The sequence below is a fragment of the Prionailurus viverrinus genome, chromosome F2 (assembly GCF_022837055.1).
Source record: "Prionailurus viverrinus isolate Anna chromosome F2, UM_Priviv_1.0, whole genome shotgun sequence".
In the NCBI taxonomy this organism is placed as follows: domain Eukaryota; kingdom Metazoa; phylum Chordata; class Mammalia; order Carnivora; family Felidae; genus Prionailurus; species Prionailurus viverrinus.
In genome coordinates this window covers 63,605,105-63,629,032 of record NC_062578.1, presented here as the reverse complement: position 1 = coordinate 63,629,032, position 23,928 = coordinate 63,605,105, and the positions used below count along the sequence as shown (strand labels likewise).

General features: G+C 42.3%; 1 protein-coding gene across 2 annotated transcripts; it reads right to left on the bottom strand.

Moving 5' to 3' along the window:
• Positions 1–12,261: 12,261 nt before the first annotated feature.
• CCN3 (cellular communication network factor 3) lies at positions 12,262–20,916 on the bottom strand. 2 transcript variants are annotated; one of them, XM_047842955.1, is made up of 5 exons: positions 20,767–20,916; positions 20,414–20,639; positions 19,130–19,381; positions 17,707–17,921; positions 12,262–14,364 (listed from the first exon to the last, which is right to left on the bottom strand). In XM_047842955.1, exons 1-5 carry the CDS (start codon positions 20,836–20,838, stop codon positions 14,068–14,070), a joined length of 1,062 nt encoding a protein of 353 aa, XP_047698911.1. In that variant the 5' UTR covers positions 20,839–20,916; the 3' UTR covers positions 12,262–14,067. The 2 variants fall into 2 exon arrangements, with proteins under 2 accessions (XP_047698911.1, XP_047698912.1); XM_047842956.1 differs by lacking the exons at positions 20,414–20,639; positions 20,767–20,916 and adding an exon at positions 20,191–20,380.
• Positions 20,917–23,928: the final 3,012 nt, after the last annotated feature.

The following is a 23,928-nucleotide window of genomic DNA, read 5'->3' as shown; positions in this document are numbered from 1 at the left end:
TGTATTGTCTAAGGCTGCTTTCCTGCTACAGTGGCAGGGTTGAGTAGTTGCAACAGAGACCACATCCCCCACAAAGCCTAAAATATTTACTCTTCCATCCTTTATAGAAAAAGTAAGTGTTCCAACCTCGTTCTTCTGCTGTTTCCATATGTGTAACAGTGGGGAATGTTAATCATTAAAAGAGGATCAGATTTAAGAATCAAGAAACATCTTCCAAGTGAAAATAAAATGAAGTGGAAGATGTTTTCCAGTAGCTCAGTTAATTTACACCACTGGGTGTCTCTCTTCCCTAAACTTTACAAGTAAATGTTGAACCAGACATCAGCCAACTGGGACTGTGACATACCAGACAAATATTGACAGTTGCTAAGGCAACTGGGATAAAGTATTGGCCAAAGGATAATATAGGCGCCAATTGTGCGTGCCATGTTTCTCACATAGGGGAGAGACACAGAGAATATGAATGAAAAATATATTTCAAGATCCCTTTTCAACTCGGTTTAAGAACAACTCACAGATGATGTTTATCTTAACTCCTCTTTCAGCTTTTCTGGAAAATTAACACTTTGGGGACTTGGGGGCCCTTAAGTCAGCTAGCATATGTCACAAGGGGGAAATCTGGGTATCAATTCTCTTTTCCAGTTATCCCTGGAATTTACTGTTCTGCATTGTGTTCTCATGGCCAAGTGTAAGGCCACATGTAGTTTTTGGCTTGCCTGCTCTTTTCACAGAAGTGGTTTCTGCAACACCTCCTTTCAGAGATTTCTTATTAGTCAACATTGGAATAATTAGCCTGCCTTTTTAGTTGCCTCCTGCAATGTGGTCTGAGGGAGTTTTTAACCTGTGGTTGAATTTGAGCTTTTGTCACTGATTAAACTTGGGCTTTTGTCATTACGCTAGTGCAAGGCTTCCTAACAGTGGAATTAGTGACATTTTGGATGGATAATTCCTTGTTGCATAGGCTGTCTTGTGCATTGCAAGGTGTTGGGAAGTATCCCTAGCCTCTATCCACTTGTTGCCAGTAGCAGCCCCCCAGTTATGAGGATCAAAAATGTCTTCAAATATTACCAAACATTCCCTGTGTAGCAAAATTATCATCAGTTGAAAACATTGTGCTAGTCAATGCTAAACCATATTTCTTTTCAGGTTATTCTTAAAGCATCCTCAAGTAGAGCTGGAGTTTCAAAACACCAATGGGAGAAACTGTGGAAATTATAGATTTTTCAAATTGCACAGGAGAACTTCAGTCTTTCACAAAATTAGGAAATTCAGAAATTAAAACATTGATGATGAACCCAGAGAGATCACAAAACAGGAGCTGCTTTCATTCAGTGAGAAACTAGATAAGATCTCCCAGAGGATATTTTGGGGTCTTTTCTGTATGGGCTATTTAGAAGTCCTGCAATCGAGATCTCTTGTTTAGTGAGAAGTCTTTCAGGATGGTCTCTGAACATGCCCCTGCTTTGCTGTCCCCTGAGCCTTTCAAATGACTGAGTTTGGATCAGGCAGGTGGGATTGATAATGGCATGGCATCTAGGAAACTTGTACATCTGATATTTGTCTTCTGGAAAACCATCCGCCTGTCCACAGCCCCTGTGAACTCCCAGTCTTTGAGTCCCTCCTTGAAGGCTGAGTAATCCCATTTCCCCACTGGACAGGAGGGGCTGGCTGAGGTCATTATGACGATTCATTAGTAGCATGTTGGGCTGTAACTCCCAGAGGAACTTGAAATATTGATTTTATGCATGTCATGCTAAAGATTGAGCAGTTGTAATCCTACTTTGTATATTCCTTCCTTCAGATTTAAAACAAGATGGCTTTGCCACCAGGGTAGCTGACTTGCTCTAATTAATCTTTATGGAAGGAGTTGACATGTTTAAATGAGCTCATCCAAATAGCATCAGTTATTCTTCTCTGATATTGAGGATAAATTGGAATGAAGCATGATTTAGAAAGAAAAGAAATCTCACCCTTATTTCTTTATTTTTCTTGGCTGTATCTGTCATCTGCAAAATGGGTTGTGATTTATAAAGTCTATGAGAATAGTGTTGTATAACATTTTTTGCTATCCCTTGCAATACAATAGGCAAATAGGCAAAATAGGAAATAGGCAAACTCCCAGTGTATGATCATGGGGTGACATCCATTTAATAAAGATTGTCTTCTCATGTTCTCTAATGAATACTGTTTAAGAGCTTTCTAGAAAAGGCTGTAAGCCACAAAACCAGCAGGATTCTTAACTATTCCTTTGGAAAAGTTAGGCAATTAAAAGCTTATGTCATTTGCGGGAAACATGACTGATGGTTCAAATGAACTTATTATAAGTTATTTCTTTTGAGCTTACAGATTGCATATTTTTCTCAAATGCCACGATCATTAACTAAAATGTGAGAGCACTAGAACTCTAAGGGATCTTAACAAGCAAAATGGGCAGAAAAATCAGTAGCTCAGTGGGCAGTTATGAGAATTGAATGAGATAATGTGTGTAAGGATAATTTGGAATGAAAACCACCCTAATTAAAGTTGGAGCTATCTCATTAGGATGGAGAAGCATATATCAGACCTAAGAATCAAAGTTTCCTCCCTCAATAATTCCACGGTCAATTGTTTCCACAAAGGGTGAGGTCAAAATCATGCTGAGAGGACATATATCATTTTTCATGTATCAGAATAGACTTTTTTTTCCTTTTGGTTTGGGCTTGTTTTGTTTTTGACAAAAAAAATCAATCCTTGCCCTGAGATACTCTCCCTCCTTGGGCTAACTCATGAGGAAATCAGCTGAATCTCTTGATGACAAAAGATGGAACTTCAAACATTCATTCTCTGCCTCATTCGCAGGACTCTGATCCAGCTCTAATCTCTTAAGTCAAACAGGTCCAGTTGAGTAGGCCTCCCATTAGCCTGAGGCTAATTCCCCAGGCACCTGAGTTAGGGAGTTGAGTAGCACTAAAGGGACTTTATTGGGAAGGGATGAAGTTATCTGAGAGACCGTTTTGGACTTTGGAGTAGAGGGCTTGGGAGAATGTTATGTGAAAAAGAAAAGGAATATTAAGGAAATATAAAAATTCATTTGGAGCACGCTTTCAAGAATTTCCTTCACTAGTGAGGCACAAAGGAGTGCCTGAAGTTGGACAAAGTTAACCTCTCCTTTATTCCCCTGTACTCTTCTTTTGAGATCTACTCTACCTGTCGCTTTATATGTTTCCATCATAGCCTAGTAAACGTTAGGTATAAGGAAGAAAGGTAAGGTGGCTCTCAGGGAAGGGAAGGTATTAGTTTCCCAGGCATCTTGTTGATTCTTGTGGTAATGTAATTGGGAGAGCATATTTCCCCTATTTTATCCCTCACTCTATGGTAGATTACCAAATGAAGCTATTGTTAAGTATCGGCATGATGGAGCAGGTAAAAGGTTCAGAATCTGGTAATATCAGCAGAAAAGTTCCTTCCAGGCTGGAGAGAAAATAAAATTGAATTTTTTGAGTACCCTACATAGGTTAGCAATGAGTATCTTTTGCAATAGGAAAGGAGGATCTTGCTGTATTTGAGTCTCATACGTGCTCAGTAAATGTTAGGTTAATTGATTCTCACATAATGATATAGTGTTTTCATGGAATTAAGTTTAGAGTTCAAAACAACAAAATCACAGGTAGTTTTGCCTATCACCTTCATGAGAATAATCTTATCTAACTGGTTGCTTAGTAAACGTTGTTAAATTGAATCAAGATAGAGAGGTATTATTTGTGACACATCATCTTCTTACCATCATGAAAAATACTTGTAATAGGCGTTGCATTCTAAAACATTTGATATGATCGTCTGCAAAGTACAGAAACATATCCAAAACCAAGGTAATTGTTTTGTCTGCTAGTGGCCATTTATTCTTTTAGCTAAATGACTCACATTGCTTGGCCATTTTTGCATATGGTCAAAAATTTTAAAACCTAGCTATAATATTTCCTTCTCTGCAGCACAGTTAAGATACTTAAACTTTATAGGGAAAATGTCTACAAGATGACAAACATTGACTTTTCCTCCTTATTGCTCCATTAATCATCCAGAGGGTTGGGACTAACATGTCAAATGGGCTTTTTCAAATACAAGCATCTGGATGATGAAAAATTTGAATTTATACTCAAATGTCTTAGAGTTATATAGACAGCTAATGACCCCTAATAATAGCTTACTCCAAGTGGGAATTTAGAATTTACAGATTACTTTTACACACATTTCCCTCCTAGAGCTGAAGAGAGTACTGCCTTCTTTAAAACACTATTGACTTAATCCTGATAAAAATTGGGTGTCTGGTGGTGAAGAAGAATCTCTAATACACAATGATGTTAGAGTCTTTTGTTATTCAGGCAAGGACAAAGGGAATCAACATTATTTAAAACTGTGCTCATTTTAAGTCTAACAGTTTAAGTAAGCTATCCAATTCATATGTCTTGATGGATAGTTTGGGAGATGGAAGGCCAAACTCTCTGGCCAGGCTCAAGGAGACAGAAAGGACAAATTTAGGGAGAGCATGATTGGAGGACGTATATCAGAAAATGGGCCAGGTTAAGGCTGGGAGCAAGAATCAGCAGGAGCAGTGCAAACTAAGGCATATAACTAAAAGGAGGGTTGGGGCGCCTGGGTGGCTCGGTCGGTTAAACGTCCGACTTCGGCTCAGGTCATGATCTCACAGTCCGTGAGTTTGAGCCCCATGTCGGGCTCTGTGCTGACTGCTCAGAGCCTGGAGCCTGTTTCAGATTCTGTGTCTCCCTCTCTCTCTGCCCCTCCCCTGTTCACGCTCTGTCTCTCTCTGTCTCAAAAATAAACGTTAAAAAATTTTTTTTTTTTTAAATAAAAGGAGGGTTGCTGCGAACCAGGAAAGGAAGCATAGGGCAGTATGTGTGGGCAGGTGTGTTGGAAAAATTCCTGACATCATTGATGATGGAACTTTCCAGAATTTTAGTATCAGTTTTACAAAGGTAAACTGTTTTTTTTAAAGGATTAGGGAATGACAGTCATAAAATTCCATTTCTATTTGTTTACTCATCAATTAATAACTTTATCCACCCATCTACTCTTTTTATCTAATCATACTTCCATCTTTTCATCAACTTATTCTTTTATGTTTTATCCAACATTTTATTGAGTACCCATCTTGTGCAGAATTATTGCTTGGTATTTCATGGAGGAGTGAAGAGAGTTAAACATAGCCATAAGGTATTATCTATGACCCATAATAATGCATATGATAATTTCAGATGGAGCTGAGGTGGCTCAATGGACTCTATTATGGGTGAATAAAGGCTTTTCCTTAGTTGTGCTTATGTAGAGATTTATTCTGTGTTTGCTTTCCACCTCTTATGTTTAGAGGTAATCCCAAAGATGGGTTTGTAAACTCAATAAAGGCAATTTGAAAGTTTAGCCTAGAAAAGAGGCCATCAGTGGCCCACGGAGCAAATGTTACAACTTAATGTCACCCCAGTGAACCAATGGACTAGAGAGTGCCTGCACTTTCCAAAAATCTTTTGAAGAAAAGAAAGCAAGAAACTTGTAATTTGGAGAGAGAGAGGCAAACATAAAAGCTTGGAAACAAAGCAGAACCTTTCAATATTCCTCTAGGTGGTTCCTCATGAGTTGTGATGTATCAACTATTCCTTAAAACCAAATCATGTAACTAGTAGGGGAATCTGAAATTGCAAAGACCACCTACATAGGTTTTGTTCTATAAAATACACAAATCCTGAGTAGGTTAAAATTTGGCCAATTGCCTAGAAGAGCTCTATATAACCAATAAAAGCACATTTGCCTCTGGGCTTACTGCCCATGTACAACATGCTACATACACCTAGCTATCCAGGGTGGGGTGAAGGCTTGTAGCAAAAATCAAGGGGTCCTGGCTGTTACTATATATTTCAGAGTGAGACTGCAGAGTTCAGGGAATATCCAAGCCAAATAATGTTATCTTCCTTTCCCCCAGAATACAATAAAATGTCTTCTCTGGACATTTTCAAAGCTATTTGCTCACCAAAGAAGAGAAAGGCACAAAACTAAAAGAGTGGTAGAAAATCAGTGAAAACAATGGCAGGGTGTAAGGGAGGATTGGGTAAGAGAAAATTAAGTAAAACTTAATAGATAGCATTTTGTGATGGGCCTTGAATCATAGGTAAGATTTCAAAAGGTAAAGCTAATGGGAGAAGGACATCCAGGTAGATGATATAGCAACAAGAAGAGTCTGGACACAAAAAAACTTGAGCCCTTATGCCAAAGGGAGAAAAGAACACATGATCCCTCTAAATAAACTATTAAACATAGGCTTGGAGGATAGATAGTTCTCTTAATGATTGAGGGGTTACTGGGAGGCCTCACAAACTCCTACATCACTGTCTTGAAATCTTCCAGATATGTGCTTATTGGGCACAAGAGATGCCCTTTTCCCATAGTTGCTATAGAGAGATCTCTGTGAGTAGCTGACCTTCAGATGTGAAACTGGCTTATGTAAGAACAGAGGTCTGAACTGCTTCAGACTTAGTTTTGGGACATTACTTTCTCTGGAAATTCTCTGGAATTTGGGGGCACCCAACGTGGGACTGAGCTCTAGAGAGTCCACTCTCATGAAAATAGTCAAAATGACAAGCAGAAGAGGAAAGGCTGGAAAGACTTGATAATTTAATATGAAAACCTGAGGTCTAAGGACAAACTAACACAATACCCCAGACTATAAGCTTCATGAGGGCAAGCACTGCATTTGCTTTGTTCACTGCTTCCCAGTTCCAGCACATTACTTGGAATGTGGTAGGTAATCAATCCATATTTGTTGAATTGATTTATTACTTAATTTATTAAGACATAAAAGAAGGAACTCTTGCTTTCATCCCACTGGTTGGTAAAAAGCTCAAGACCACATTCCTCACAGTTCTTGGTCTCAGAATTATTACCCAGATTCAATGGTTTTTCTTGGCAAAGAGCTGCACATACCCCCCATGCCTCCTGTTAGGGAAGTTCCTTAGGTGGTGACCAGTACTCAGAGGACAATTTCTCCAAGCTTAGTAGTAGCCCTTCATCTATTTGACTGTCTTGAACATGTATTACCTACTTTCCCAACTGGACTATATGTAACTCAGAATGTAGACAATAGCACAGAGTGATTAAATGTACAAATTCTTGATTCAGAATCCAGGCTTTGATGTATAATAAATTTATGTTCCTGTATAAACTATTTATCTCCCCAAAGCTTTGTTTTCCTCATCTGTAATTTTGAGATATAGTAGTACCCAACTCATAGGATATTTATAAGAACTAAATGTAGTAATCTATGTAAAGCACTTTGCCTATTTCCTGGCACTTAATAATCTTGTAAGTATTATTTCTCTTTTTCCTCTACTTTTCCCTTAAAATTTCTAAATTTTATATACTCTAAAATCAACATTTAAAATATTTTCGTATTTATGAAAGTAAGATAAATCTCACAATTGATGGTGTGTCCTAGGTAAATTATCATAGTTTTTATTTCTTTTTGATACACAAATTAATGGTACATTTTACAATTGACATCATCTAAAATAAGATAAAAATTGAAATTATTGTTATTACTGCTAATTTGACTATGTGAGGTACACAAGGAGATACGAAGCTTCAGGGTAGACATTGTGCATCATTCTGGGGCATCAATTCTACTTGAAGATTTGGGTGGGAAAAGTCAAATACACCAGCCAATTAGAGATTTTAGATGTTAGGGGTGCCTGGGTGGCTCAGTCTATTAGGCATCTGACTCTTGATCTCAGCTCAGGTCTTGATCTCAGGGTAGTGAGTTCAAGCCCCACACTGGGTGTGGCATCTACTTAAAAAAAGAGAAATATTTTGGGGTTGCCTGTGTGTCTCAGTCTGTTAAGTGTCTGACTTTGGCTCAGGTTACAATCTCACAATTTGTGGGTTTGAGCCCTGCATGGGGCTCTGTGCTGATAGCTCAGAGCATAGAGCCTGCTTCCTATTCCGTGTCTCCCTCTCTCTTTGCCCTCCCCCATTCACTCTCTGTCTCTCAAAAAAATATTAATTTTTTTAAAAGAAATTTTAGATGTTATTTTTATATTTAACAAACATGGATATATGAAAGAAAAGTCAAGATTTACCTGAATTTTTTATTGAAAAATGTGGCGTGCCATAGAAACTTTGGCCTGAGATACTGGATTTCTGCTGTAGGTGTTCATTATGCTTTGCTGCTTGGAGTCATGTGACAGAAAAGTGTGAGAAGTACAGGTGTGAAGCAGTGGTGAGATAATCAGACAAAGTCCCTGCCCTCCTGGAGCTTAAAGTCTAGTGGGGGACAGACTTCGAAACTGGTAACAGGGGCGGGGCGCTTTAGCTGTTGCGGTAGTCATTGTGACAAGAAGCAGCTGAGCACAAAGCAGGGTGTGGTCAGTTCCACTGGCGGCAAATGGGTGCCAGTCAAGAAATCTTAGAGAAGGTGAACTTACAGTAGATTCTTGAACAAGGATATGGAGTTTGGGGAGATGACAGAGCCCACCCAACAGGATCCTTGTAGTCTTTGTCCTTTTTTTTCCTGGGGGCTGAGATGCTCTGCAAAGTATCAGGGAAGATCCTCATGGCTGAAATTTTAGAACTAGAACTTGCATTTATTGGCATCAACTCTGCCAAGGTCCTCTGAGCATCTTGGGGGTGGCCTTGCTTCAGCAGGGCAAATCTGGGTCCCTTTGGAGCATACTGACCCTTATTTAACCCACACAGAGAACTCTGTTACCTCTTCCAGACTTCTGAGCCTCTGCCACAAGCAGAGCCCGCTTCTCAGATTTTGCTAATAAAATAGAAGTCCAAGCAATGTCCTCTTCTTGGACTATAAAATATTCATTTCCAGGATCCTTCCAGTAGAGCCAGCAGACAGTTCGTTCTGTGAAACACTGCCATTTGAATGGAACTGTATATTCTTTTGTAGAGCTCCCTGGGCTGAAATTCAGACCTTCCTTTTCTTGTCCTAAGGAGAGATACACATCCTTTAGGAAGAATGGTACAACATTGACATCCTTACCCTTTGCACCTCTTGATTATCCCCAGAACAGCTGGCTTAATGTAACGGTAATTCACAGTCCTCAGCTGGATGGCTGCAGAGAATTCATCATTATTCAGAGTTCAGCAAGTGCCAGTAGTGTTATTGAAGTGGTAATTGAATTTGGTGAACCCTCTGTGGTCCAGACAGCATAGCACTGCCGGCAAGAGCCATGCAGTGTGGTTAAGATGAATACATTTCCAATAATAATGAACCTTCAAACTAGGCTTGATAGCACACAGCCAAAAGGACATACTGTTTTGATAATTTGACTTATGATACTGAGCATTTTGGATCGAAGCCATGTGGAAGGATGACAATGTGTACCTGCGGGAAGATCCTGGGAGAAAAATCCAGTACTTCCTAGAAATCTCTGTGGAAAGTTCTACTGATAATCTCATCAGGCAGAGATATGTCTGTGGCCAATTATTTCCTTGTACAAAAACGTCCTTGCCACATTCTTGAACTGAACCCTTGTGTGGTAAAAGAAAAATTTCCAAATAATTTTCAATGAAGTGTGCCTTATCACTAAACAGCAATTAAGTGCTTTCAAAATTTCACATTCACAGAATGATCTCAACAATCTCACTACTTTGCAATGCTGTTTCTAAAAGAGAACATTTATAGTTTGGGAAAATAGCACAAAAATGAAAACTGCTGGAATTGTTTTGGTTGCTGAAAATATACTTGGCCTCATGGCTGCGGCACTGAAGAGGGAAAGAGCTTTGGCTCTGAGCTCAGGCAGACCCTGACTTTGAACCCCATCTCCTTCATTTACTGTGTCCTTAATAGGTCATTAGCTTCCTTTATATTCTCCATCTTTCCCTGTAAAAATGAGGTCAGTAGTATCTACCTCTGAACATGAGAAGCAATGAATAAGGAACAGAGCTTGGCTCCACTGGATACTTACTATTAGAATAGCTGTCATTTGCTGGCCTACTATGTGCCTCGCAGAGTCAAGTGCTTATGAACATGTATTATTTTACAACAGTGTGTGGTTGCTACTAAGGGTGACCTGGTTTGCCTGGTACTGTCCGATCTTACAACCGAAAGTCCTGAGTCCCAGAAACCCTCTTGGTCCAGGACAAACAAGGGTGGTTGGCCACTCAATCAATATTATGGTCTCCTCTTACATGTTTGGAAACTGAGGCTCAGAGAGTATGTACAAGTTGTCCAATATCCCACAGCTAGGAAAGAGTAGGCCTGGTATTCAAACCCAGGCTTGAACAGCTCCCAAACCTGCACTCTTTCTGCAGCCTTCAACCCTGCTCAGTAAATGTTGCTTTCCTTGCTGTATTACTAGAACATTCTGGACTTAACAGATATTTGTAGATCAGATCACATTTTTTCAAATGTCTTCAGTTATTTCAGGATTGCATGCATGCATGTGTGCTTGTGTGTGTCAGAGAGTGGGGGATTGCTCTCCAAGTGATAGTAATAATGAAATTGATAGTTTAAAAGCCTAACATTTATTTCAAAGAAATTTCTACCTTTTGTTCATTCTTTCATTCATTCATTCATTTAATAGATATATAGGGAAGTCCTACCGTGTGCCAGATACAAAGAAGATTAAGATGCTGGCCTCAAGATGCTCAGTGTAAAGGAATTTAAAGAATTGGTTGTAAAAGACTGTGAGATTATGATGGTAGAGGGAAGTCTACATCATTCCTATCTCCCCTTGCACACTCAAGCCATGCAGATCTTCTATAATGAAGCTACAAGCTTATTCCTGACACTAGGTTTTCTGTACTAGCTGTTACTTCTGCCTTGCAGATTCTTTCTCCTAATCTTGGTCATTCAGATCTAGGATGAAATGTTACCTCTTCAGAAAGAGCTTCCTTGCCACCTCCAGCTAAATTGGCCACTGAGAAATTCTTAGCTCACCCTGTTTTGATGATCTTCTAGGATTTATTTATCACTATTTGATACTCATCTTCTTGGACCGTTTACTGCTTTTTGCCTGCTTGTGCCAACAGGGAGAATGGAAATTCCAGGGAGGAGAGATAACTTGTTTATTTTATTGTTTCTTTTACTGATGGCGATATTCCCAGAACTTAAAACAATGCTAGGCACCCAGAAGCAGTCAGTAAGTATTTTTTGAATGAACAAAATGAATGCCCTAACAAGTGTTTTGGATGCTGGAAAGGGCAGCCAACTCAATGAGTAGAGGTAGGAGGGGAACTTTGCTTGAAGGGATCTCTGAATTTAGCTTTGCCCTTCCCCCTCACCACGTGACCACCACCCCTCTGCTCTTAAAGGTATGTTTTCAGTTAAAAAAAGAAAATACAAGAAAATAAAGGGCCCAACTTGGCATAACACTATACTGCTTTACTGCCCATTGTCTCTAGTTCTCTTTACATTTGTGTCCATAAATATTCTTGAACAAAACCCACTTTTTTTCATAGTTCTATACCTTTTTTGGGGATGTAAGTATTTTCTGACATTTTCATTTTAAAGGTAACTTTGTTCTTCATCATAATGGCTGTACTGGGATTTATCTAAACAAATCTACATCATTGGACCTTTGGATGTCCCCATCTTGCCATTATGGACAATATTGGACTGAGCAGCCTCATAGATAATCTTTGACAGATCCACATGATAAAGTAGAAACAAAAGGACTTTGGTTTGAGTTCTAGATCCATATGTTTAAAAATTTTTTGAGTTTACTCATGTGTAACATGGGGAGGAGTGTCTACTTCACAGGACCACTGGGAAATTAAAGGCTGTTCATGAAGGTAAGTGCTCAGCACAAAGTAAGTGTGCAGTAAATGTTAGCTATCCTCAATAATTTCCTTTGACTAAACTCTAGAAATCCAATTGGCTTTCCAATCTATCTTAAGGGACAAATAGAAACATCCTAGATAAATGGGTAAGGAAGGAGGCTGCAGGTAAGGTGAAGTAAAGTTGGGAATATGATTTTTTTTTTAATTATGAGAGAACTATAGACCCATTGCATCCACCAGGACTTTAACATAAAGGTTATATTAACTCTGACCCTCACCCTGCCCAGATGGCAGCCCTGGTCCCTGCTGGGCTTTGCACTGCCCCTGGATATATGCTTTTCTGGGCACAAGGTAAGAGCAGGTTGATCGAGATAATGCTGGTGGTTTAAGCTGGGTAATTGGGAGGATGAAGAGCCCTTTGACTAGAGAATGAAGCCAGAGAGGCAAGTTTTGTTTGATCCATGTTTAATTTTTAATACACAGATGTGTCTAGCAGGTTGTCCAGAAAAAAATATTAGGGCTCAAGATGTTGGCTTGAGTAAACAGTGTGGAGAATATCCGAGGCCTCAGCAATAGAGATCACCTAACTCAGCAAGAACTGTCTTTTGCTTCCCTGCTGCTAAGACATTGCAAGCTCATCTAAAAATAGCTACATTGCTTTCAATAGATGCTGTCACTTGGTGTCTGATTGAATTTGTTAATTTTAATTTTACTTATATTTTCCTTTTAATATTGAAGTATAATGAACATATAGTGTTATATTAGTTTCAGGTGTACAATATAAGGGGCCAACAATTCGTTACATTACTCAGTGTTCATCGCGAGAAGTGTGCTCTTACCCCCCTCTATCTATTTCACCCAACCCCGGACTCACATCCCCTCTGACAACCACCAGTGTGTTCTCTGTATTTAAGAGTCTGGCTTCTTTTGTTTGTCTCTTTTTTTCTTTGTTTTGTTCCCAAAATTCCACATGTGAGTGAAATCATATGGCATTGGTCTTTGTCTGAGTTACTTCACTTAGCACTGTGCTCTCTAGGTCCAACCATTATTTATATTTTCAATGAACAACTCATAAGCCCATAAGTAATGGCATAGTCACGCACTGATAAAATCGTGTTTATTTAGTGATGTCTGACAAATAGAGAAAGTAAAAAGAATATTAAAAAATGTATAATTTACATATAAATACTTTAAAAGAGAAAAGCTGAACACATATGGTGACATTAAAATGATGTATACATTTACGTTTGCAGGCTATCTTATAGCTTGACAAATTAGATAAACATATGTATACACATATATCTTGTTTGTGAGTTTGCATAATTAGGGCCCAAGGATAAGTTTTGGGCATGTCTACAATAATTCTGAACTCCCATAAAATTTATGGTATTTTACCACCACGGTCATGGTGATTTTGTTCTTCTTTTTCAAAATCTACTACCAGCACATTTGAAAGTCATCAGAGGGCCCCGGTTTCCTCATCAGTAAGGTGAGAAAGTCTCTGCTGATATGTTCTGCTTCTTCTGAATGAAAAAGTGGGGAGCTCCAGCAGCCTCCAGCGTGTAGAAATGGAAGGGCTGAGCGGCCTGGTCTCCTCTGCATCAAGCAGAGTTTTCTGTTGGCTTCTTTCTTTGGAAAGGAGTCAACTCGTGTGAAATGGAGCAAGTTTATCGCACCAGTCCACTTAACTAACAAACATTCCATTCCTGTAGATACAGTCTGCTTCCTAGTATGCAACGAAACAGAAGACTAATGGTCTCTGGATTTCAAATTGAACAGCTACACGTGTCCTCGGATCTTGAACTTGGAAGTTCAGAGTTGAGCTGCTCAAAAAGAGCGCTCTACAGAGGCCTGTCAAGTCAAAGATATATGCCAAGATATTTGTATGACAACGTGTTCAGTATGATATTAAACATCACTGACATTTGTGACAGTGACATTTTCTTGACATTCCACTAGTGTATAACAAAGTCAGATGAGTGTAATGTGATCATCTACACAGTAAAAACATGTATCTGATTTCTTACATTTATAGAAATTTTCATTTGTAGCCAATACCACAGAAAAGTAAATCACCCCTAAGTACTATCCTGAGCTTAACTTGATTTCAAGTTTACAGTTAATCAGATCTTTCATTAAAAAAACAAGACAGATATAACTGACCTCATATGACTACAGGCAATACATAGGACTCAGGGGTAAAGTAATAATTCTTCCTAATTTTTCTTATATTCATTTGATGTTGGGTAGCTACACTTTGCCTCTGTAGGTATCCTCCTCAAGGAACACATCTTACATTTCCCCTCTGCTGGTGTTTGGCTTTAACTCTTGGAGTAAGGCCTCGTGGTTATGAGGACAGTTGCTGTGACAGGTGCAGGTTCCGATGGTCATCACTGGTTTCTTGATGATTTGCCCTGGAGAGCACTGGAACTCTACCTGGATGGTTTTGGTGTTATGGGGGGTGCAGCACCGGCCATCGCTGCAGACCCCACAGTACCTGGGCTTGTAGGTGTGCAGGCTGGTACAGTTCTTGAACTGCAGGTGGATGGCTTTGAGTGACTTTGTGGTACGAAGACACTTCTTACCTTTCTAAGAAAGAAGAAAAGGAGCAATTCATGGAATGGCTACCATTCCTCTGTGGGACCATTTTAGGGATACGGAATAAATTGCTAGTTGCCTACCCAATATCCATTGTGCTTTCTTCTTTGCTGACATAGATTAGTTTTGTTTGGACAATCTGGTCAGGTAAAAGTATTTGCTTCCCCAGAGTATTTGGGAGCTTGAAATGGCTTTGTGCTAAAGTTCTGGCCAATGATATATAAACCAAGGAATTCTTGGAAACCCTTTGCCTTTTAGACAGGTACAGTTCTTTATTGCTTCCTGGATTCATTTTCTTTCCTGCCTAGAATGTGAAAACCTGGCCTAATCGTACACAACCATCTTTTGACCTTGTGCTGATAAGGATGAGGGTAAAAGTGTATATAGGCTAAAGAAAGCTATTTTTTCAAGGCACTGAAACAGTCTTTGATGTTTTTTTATACAATGCATTCTTAGGTGTTATAAAGAGAAAGGAAATATACCTGGCAACATTGCACGCCTTCTAATGTTTCAAATACTTTTCAGCATTAACTCACTTAACCTTATTAACAACATTCACCCCTACAAGGATCTGTTATTCACATAAGGGACAACTACCCACGTTTCACAGATGAGTAAATGGAGTCTCACAGGGTTAACATCACCAGAAATATCTAGTTAGTGAATGAATGAATGAATGACACAAGCCCAATATTTCTAATATACTATAACCTCAGGAACGTCTAAGACAATGAGATATTAAGGTTATTTTCCATGAAGGCAAGGTAAGTGGAGAATTTATTCAATATGCCATTAGTAATGGTTGATAAGGACCCCCCCCCCCCATATTTATAACTCAGGACAACATTGACTCTGGTTATTTTCCACTTAGATTTCTTCACATACTAATTTGCCACAATTCTCTTCTGCTTTTCACCTTCTTAGGCAGAGCCCACAGCTATGGAGAGCTGAGGCTTGGGATTCTTTGAAATCAGTGGCTCTCAAATTGTATTGTACATCAGAATCTTCTAGATTCTGTTTGCTAAAACATAGATTATTGGGCCTTAGATCCATGGTTTCTGATTCAATAGGTCTGATGTGAGCCCCAGTAATTTGCATTTCTAACGAGTTCTTAGATGCTGCTGGTCTTTGAGGAGCACACTGAAACATCTCTTGGTGTTAGGAAGTAATGATTATTATGCTAGTATTTCCCTAGATTCCAAATAAATTTTGGAATCTTTATGAAATGTATGTATCTCAAATATAATACTTCCTAATATTAAACTGGGTGCAAGTTACATTAAAAATATAAATTTTGGCGAAAGAAACAATAGAAAAAGCAAAATTTTAGAGGCATGACATGGAAATGCCTTATTTAATAAAGAAGCAAGTGTGTCCTTGACAACAGTAAGGGTCTCTTGTTTCTTACCTTTTCATATTTAATGTGTAGCATATATTCTTGCTAATGTCCACAAAAAAGGGTACAAGATCAGTAACATCTGAGTGTGTGGATGTGTGTGTGTGTGTGAGAGAGAGAGAGAGAGAGAGAGAGAAGCAGAGAGACAGACAGGAGAGGGGAACAGAGACAGAAAGAGAGACAAAGGTGGCTTTGTGGGTGAATCTACATAACTGTGCAACAGGTATGTTAGAATTCCCTAAGTGTGTGGGGCACCTGTGTGGCTCAGTTGGTTAAGCGTCTGACGTCAGCTCAGGTCATGATCTCTTGGTTCATGAGTTTGAGCCCTGCGTCAGGCTCTGTGCTGACAGCTCAGAGCCTGGAGCCTGCTTCGGATTCTGTGTCTCCCTTTCTCTCTGCCCCTCCCCTGCTCATATACTATCTCTCTCTCAAAAATAAATAAAAATATAAAAAAAAATTTTTAATTAAAAAAATAATTAAGTGGCTCAGTTGGTTAAATGTCCAACTTCAGCTCAGGTCATGATCTCATGGTTCGTGAGTTTGAGCCCCGCATCAGGCTCTAGCTTGGGCCTGCTTGGATTCTGTGTCTCCCTCTCTCTGCCCCTCCCCCACTCTCACTGTGTGTATGTGTCTCTCAAAAATAAATACACATTACATAAATAAATAAATAAACAAATAACTAAATAAATAGAATTCCCCTAAGTGTGGGAAGGTGCAGCTTCTAGCTTATCTTAGAGATAAGATGCTTCTAGGTGTTATTTCAAAATTGGTGGAAGAAACATAAATTAGGATGGACTTCCAAGTCATATAGCTAAGTAGATATTTAACTAATATGACCACTAGAGACTCTCATTTTAGCAACAAATGGAAATGAGGCCTAATGTTAAGTAATGGTGCCTAATGTTAACAGGGTAATCTATGCCCAGACACTTTGCAAATTCATTCTACTTAATCTTCATGACAACTTTGAGGTAGGTACTGTCGACGGTCCCATTATATGGGGGAAGGAATTGAGGCTTAGAGGTTAAGAAAATGGACCCAGATTCCACAGCTAGTTCATGGAGTAAGCCAGGGTTTTAGGCTGTCTGGCTCCAGGGTTGCACCCTTAGGCATTCGATGATATTGCCTCAGTGTGGAGATATGTAAATCTTTCATTGCTAGAAACTGTTTTATTTTAGCATTAAGTTTGTACAAATTTCCAACTAATGGTTCAATTTGGGTATTGAATTTATCTGATCTAGGGCTCTGGTAACAAGGCGTGTGATGTCATTAGGAACCAATCAGAGCTTCTGATCCACATGCCTTATACTCCGTGTTAACATACTGAGTTGATATAATTCCAGCAAAAAAGGAAAGAAATGTGCTATTTTTTTTGGCACATATCGCCTTATGCTGGCAAATATACTATTCCCACTAGACTTTTTAAAATACTGAAAATAATTCCCAGACACCCATTCATTTATTCATCCACGATTGTGTATCAAGCACACAATATGTACAGGTAGGATGTTGGGGACTGAGGGCTGAGTAAGGAAGACATGGTTTCTATCCTGTGCTTCCTGCAGATCAAGCCTAAAGGGGTGAAGAAAACTGAGGTCAGAAATCACTTCTCTCAAATCAACTGTGCTCAGCAACTGAGCCGCCAGTTTTTCTCCAAGAATGCAGTGAGATTTGCCAGATCATTCTCAACTAGGGCTCCACCCTCTTTACCTGTGGACCGGCTGTGAGTTGCTTGGGATATTTCGATACATTAAAGAGAAGGAAGAAAAAGAAGGTAAACTCACTCATTTCAGGAACCTCTCTGCCTTTCCTCTGGGGCTCACTCCCAGCTACAGCTGACCTCCGAGTCAACAAGTATCACAGTGTCACAGTGACTGTCTAGAGCCCAGATGCCCATCAGGCAACATGACCTCCTCTGGCTGCCTCCAGGCTCCTACCTTATCTGTCGGTTGCTTGTGTTCTTGTTCACAGGGCCGCACCATGCAGAGGCGAGTCTGCTTCACCATCTCACACTGTGGATTCCGGTTGGTGACACGGGTGGAAAAACCCATGCCACAGCTCTTGGAGCATGCGCTCCACTCCGTGGTCTGCTCAATGCAATTGATGCTAGAGTCGGAGACTGCAACACCTACAGTGGCTTCTGTCCTGTAGGCTATGGGATGTACAAATCAAGGTGGCCATATTGAGTAAACCATGGGGATTGCTGAGTGGTCCTTTCAACCATCATTGGAAAGAGGGTTCATTCAATTCTGTACCTACTAAACTCAGGTGCTTTCGGGGGCCAGAACTGGATCTCTGTATTTACAAACCCTAAAGAGTAGCACAATACCAGCACAGTGTAGGCCTTTAAGAAAGCTTTGAAGAAGGACTGTTGAATTGTCCTTAAGAAGCTTGGGAGACACTGTCTTAATGAAGTCTGGTAGTCTCAAGAATGTAGAACAGTATAGCATCAACAGCCATTCCATAAACTGTAGCGTTTTCAACATGCGATTTTGTACAGAAAAAGGATCATGATGGAATTTTAATTAGATGAGCAATTAGAACCTCTCAACTCAAGGCACTATTTTGAAATACTTTGCTCTAGACTGGTAAAACGGGTTGTTTGGATTATGGGATATAGACACTTGGACTTTGATTACAAAAAGTTCTGTCCCAACACTTAACATGTATGGCTTGGGGCTCTCTCTTCTACATGGCAGTTTTCCTATCTGTAGGTCATGGTTGATCATTTCTGACCTCAGAAAAACTGTAAAGCTCCATGTACTGCCAGTATAAATAATCTGGGTGATTAATGGCTTCTAAAATAGTCTCTCCTGACTCTTGAATTTTTCTTTTCAAAAAACAATTTCCTTTATACGATAAAACAAAAAGAAAAGCAAAACAAAGACCCTTCACCCTTCCACCAGCATCTGGAAAAGTGACATGTCTCTGTGATACCGGTTCAGGGAAAAGTAGCAGTCTTTACGGATGCTACTTGAGAGCCCAAGGTAATACACAGAATCCAGAAAAGAGTGATAATTTATATTTTTTACTTTTATCATTGTGATGTTTTTAAGGGTCAAATGGGGGCAGATGAAAATCTAAACAGTAGTCATCCAATAAGACAAAATCAATCCCCTTGCTCAAAAGAACCACTGAATGCAGCAGGTTCTCTTTAGGAGAAACTGTGTGCATACTTCAACAACTTGGCTAGGATTCCAACACGTGATGTGCTTGATCTCAGTGGGCAATCTGGAATCCACAACCGAATGGGCAGAAACTGAGGCCAGTTTCTCGTTGCAGATCCCCAAAGAGGATACGTGCCTCCTGCCTGCATTTAACCTGGGCACTGATCACCGTCAGGTATCCTGAGTATCTTACCTGGAAGGGCAAGGCCTCCTAATTCTGCCTTCTCAGTTGAGTCACAGATCCACTTTTCACAGCACTCCCCGGGCACTTCGACTTTCCTGGGAGCTGGGCAGTCAGGCTGGGGCAGGAGCAGGTCTTCCTCGCAGCGGGGCACACAGCCAATCTGCCCGTCTCTGCAGGTGCACTGGTATTTGCAGCTTGGCTGAAAGGTCTCTCCACTTTGGTAAATGACCCCATCAAACACGCAGTTGTCTCCTTCTACAGCTAGGGCGTCAGGGGAGCAAGGCACAGAGGGAAGGGCAGAGAGAATAAACAACAACACAGCTAGAAAAGCTACATGCAAACCTCGGGTCCTTCTTTTCCTAGTTTCTTCTCTATCTCTGGCAGAGAGATGTTCTCCTGGAGGCCTCCCTGAGCAAGAAGAAACCCATCTCATCCTGCCACTTATTTTGCAGATGGAGAAAGAGGAGCGCAACTAAGAAGTGACACTCCCCAGGTGCCACAGCTCTTGCTCCCAATGATAAAGTCATTTAGCTAGAACCTCCTTGATCTCTCCTATTCCAGCAGGTTAGAATTAAAAAGACAAAAGTACACTTCGTATTCTCCAAACAGGTTAACTGGTCAAATCGGGAAGGGTGCTGGGATTCCTTGGCACTCCAGCACAATAAATCATCACCAGCTTAGAGAAGAAAGGAGAAGGCTATTCCAATCCCTCTTGTGGGGTTGGAGGGATGCAGGCAGCCTCAGACTAAATGGTGCACCACGTGGAAAAATGACCCCCCATCGATTAGGTCTCACCAGCCTGGACTGGCCCGTTGCCTGCATTTTATTTTATTCACAGTCCAAACTGGGGTTACATAGTGGTCCCAGGAGACCAGGGGCTGTTTTAGCTCAAACAGGACCATTACAGGTGTGAAAACAAACGTGCTGGGGAACTGTGAGCATGTGAGTTATCCCAGAATCCCGTCACCCACAAGCATCCCCTTGGAAATGTCCAAAGGAAATGATTTCACTGGCTCTAAACTCTGCTCCGCTGCCCCTCTATCTAGAGGCAAGTGACGAATGCTTCTCACCTTTGCGGGCAGGTTTCCTCTCTGGCTTCTGGCGGCTCCCCAAAGCCGCAAGCACCCGCACCCCGCCCCGCCCCAGACCATACCTGGCGCACAGTAAGCGCTCCACAAACATCACCTACTGCACCATCACCATTATTATTATTTGCACGTCACCCTCTGGGAAGAGGAGAGGAAAAGGCAGCTTGCGGGAGCAGAGGGCAGGAGGCGCAGGGGGCCGGATTACCCATGCAGATGCCGGTTCCCGCGCTGGGGTCCGCTCTGCGGTCGCAGAAGAGGCCGCGGCTCTCCTCGCAAGGCTCCAGCAGCGAGCAGCTCTCGCCGCGCTGGCGGGCGCACACCAGACAGCAGGAGCAGTCGTCGAGCACGGCCCTCACCCCGGGGGCGCAGGTTGGCGGCGTCTTGGGACACCGCACGGGACACTGGGCGGGACAGCGCTGGGTCGCAGCGACCTGGTGCAGGCAGGACGAGGAGAAAGCTCTCAGCAGGAAAGATCGAAGGCAGAGCCAGTCCGTCACCGGGCGCGGGCCACTCATTAGGGCAAAGTAACCAGACGCAGCTTAGGGGCGCGCCACTCACCTGTCCCAGGACGTGGAGCAGCAGAAAGCCCAGGCAAAAGCACCGCTTCGACAGACTCTGCACACTCTGCATGATCGGGCTTTTCCCTCCCGCTTTGACGAGACGAGACTTGGCGCCCCAGATCGGCCCGGCTGGCCCCGCTGCAGGTCCGGCGCCCGCCTCTGTCCCCCGGCGGCACCGGCGCAGGTTTTATAGCGCGTTCCCGGGACGCGCTCGCGCGGGTTGGCTGCAGGGCCGGCAAGGGGAGGGGGGGGGGGGGATCTGCTGGGTGGGGAATGGAACGAACCCCGGGGTTGCCATGGCAATTGGCCGTGGGTGCCGCTCTCCTTAGGGCGCGGCCCCGGGGCCTGCGTGTGCCTGTGTGTGGCGACTGGCTTTTCCCGAAGCGCCGGGTGGGGCAGGGTGGAGTCTCGGGGCCGGGACCCAGGGCTCGCTCGAGCGCGTGGGAAGGAAACGCCCGTTTCCTCCTGGAAGCCGCTTTGCCTTCCCCCAGGACCGAGACACCGGCACTCCCCACCACGCTGCGCGCTGGCCGTTCCAAGCACACGTGGGGCTCTCCTCCGGGGGTGCCTGCAGTTCGGGGCCATCTGTGGGGGGTTGGCGAGAGGCCCAGGGGTTTAGTCATAAGGGAAGCACATGCAAGTTTGTCACCGTTTAGGGCACTCTTTGAATGTGTTGAGAGAAGGGGAGGAGAGGAAAGAAGGGAGGGAAGCAGAAAGAGAGAAGCAAGAAAGTGGAGGGGAAAGCAAGAGAAGAAAAAGAGCAAAGCAGAGCATCACAGCTATGGGTTGAGGGATACTTTGGGCCAAATGGCAAAGTTTCTTTGATTCTAATCATTCCCAGCCTCCTCCCCCCCGCCCCCCATTCTTAAACTTACGATTTCTGCAGGCTGGGAAGAAATAAAAGCAAAACATAATAACATAAAAATATAAGAGGTAAATACAAACTTTCTTCCTGATGGAAGAAAGCCTTGAAACACCTGTCGTGTCATGCCTGATGTGAATCAGCACATGGCAAAATCCAAGAGAAGTTGAGAGTCGGCGAGGCAGGTTCAGCTCAGCCACTGTCCAAACGTCAGTGAATCAGGTGAGGAGTGAGGCCGGTCGCTGCTTTACTTGGCTGACTCCTGCAGCAAACCCGGTCTCTCCCTCATCACTCTCCCTTACCCACGTTCAAAAAAGGGCCGCCGTGCCATTTCCATTGTTGGGCATCTCTCGTGAGGTGGAGAGTGGTTTTGACCGCTCCGAAGGTGATATTGCTCCATGGAGTAACAGAAAATGTCTCCCCTGTACTTCAGCTTGGCTGCTGCCTCGGGAATAATGATGCCCAGCTCCTTTGAAGATAGCCACATTGGAAAGACACTTTATAAGAAATACTGTACAGTCTTGTGATGTAACTCTACACTTTAAAAAGAAATGAATTTCCTCTGCATCATCCATCTCCGGCATGAAGAAAATCAAAGGCAGCTTGTATAAGGGGCCAGGCCTGCCCCCGTAAGGCCTGTGCCCCATGGTGACGTCATCCCAAGCCCCTGCAGGATAGTTCTTAGAGCAGCTGGAAACGGCTATTACCTATTTCCAAGCCTGCAGTCATTCTGCTTTCTGTGAGGTAAACCAGACTCTGCAGTTCTCGAAGCTTGACGAGAGATTGAGCGGTTAATTTGTGCCATGTCTAAGACACTCCTATACTCTTTTTTTTTTTTTTTAATTTTTTTTTTTTTTTCAACGTTTATTTATTTTTGGGACAGAGAGAGACAGAGCATGAACGGGGGAGGGGCAGTGAGAGAGGGAGACACAGAATCGGAAACAGGCTCCAGGCTCTGAGCCATCAGCCCAGAGCCTGACGCGGGGCTCAAACTCACGGACCGCGAGATCGTGACCTGGCTGAAGTCGGCGCTTAACCGACTGCGCCACCCAGGCGCCCCCACTCCTATACTCTTCAAGTTGACAAGCTTCTTGGCTCATCTGGCCTAGTGATGCTTCCATCTGGCTGCACATCAGAATCAACCAGCGTGTATTTTTTAAAACTACGGATTCTTGGGCCCTACTCTTGGCCTACTCTCAGTTGGATTCTCTGGTGAGGGCTCCTGGTTGTAGTTTGAAATGGGAGCTGGCTTTGAGAAACCTATCTATCCAGAACTACTAGAGGCATAGCTAGAAGCAAGAATATTGGCCAGGTTTTCAAAATATAAATAGCCAGAGTCAGGAGAAATTGGCAGCACTGAGGCTGGGCTGACTCTTCCTGGAAAGGGGGAAGAGGAGAGGAGCAGTGTGAAATCAAAGGTAAGGATGAAAATGTCAAGAAGTTGCGGCTAACGTGAGACTCTTGACTGCAAGTGGTAGAAACCAAATTGGAACCAGCTTCGGCAAGAGGACTTTTGCAAGGATGCTGTGGTATTTCCCACGTAACTGAAGAGGAAGGGTGCTACTAGGCCTCAGGGGCCGCTTGGATCAGGGCCTTGGAACTATCAGACTCCGTCTCTGCCATCTATTTTCATTGTTCTTTTGGGTGTCAGCTTCTTTACTCTGTCTCACTACAGACCAGCTTCTCCCATATAAGGGAAGTGTCCATCTTAAAGTTTTCCTAACCTCTTACATTGTGACCTTATCACCACAGAAGGAATGTCCCTCTCCCTTGGCTCAATTTGGAAAGTTCCAGGAGAGGAGTTGGATGAGTTCACCCTGGGTTAAGTGAAGGAGACAAGAAAAATGAGGAATGGGGATTAGCCAACACCACATAGTTGGAATGGGGTGGGAGAACAGTTCCCTAGGAAAGAAGGGATTATTCTTTAAGAAGAAAGCAAGTGTGACAGGCAAAGCCTTACATGTCCACTCTACCACCTGCTGTAAATGCTTCTATACAAGGATCTCCACATTACAACAATGGGAAACTGAAAGTGAAGCTATCTGATGATTATCAGGTCATGCTTTGCTGTGTCCAGGTCATCTTCTGGCAAATCCTCCATGCTGGGATAGATTTTTGTCCTCCGTAGGCCTGACACTGGGTGCTTTCCCCCTCTATCTCTGAATACATTGAATAACAATGATATGACCATTTCTGGGTCTATCTCCCTCTCCTGCCCAGGAGAACAGGGAGAATGTCATAGTTCCCATAACACTCCCAAGGATGGACTAGTTGTCAGTCCACTTGTTTTGAGTCTGA

What these genes read in the sequence shown, in the direction of transcription:
- CCN3 (XM_047842955.1), bottom strand. Translation starts at nt 20,838, where the DNA reads ATGCAGAGTGTGCAGAGTCTGTCGAAGCGGTGCTTTTGCCTGGGCTTT. An exon ending in GGGAACCGGCATCTGCATGG is followed by an intron (nt 19,382 to 20,413) that starts GTAATCCGGCCC and finishes CTGACGCCCTAG; the next exon opens with CTGTAGAAGGAGACAACTGC. An exon ending in ACAAGCAACCGACAGATAAG is followed by an intron (nt 14,365 to 17,706) that starts GTAGGAGCCTGG and finishes CTTCTTTCTTAG; the next exon opens with AAAGGTAAGAAGTGTCTTCG.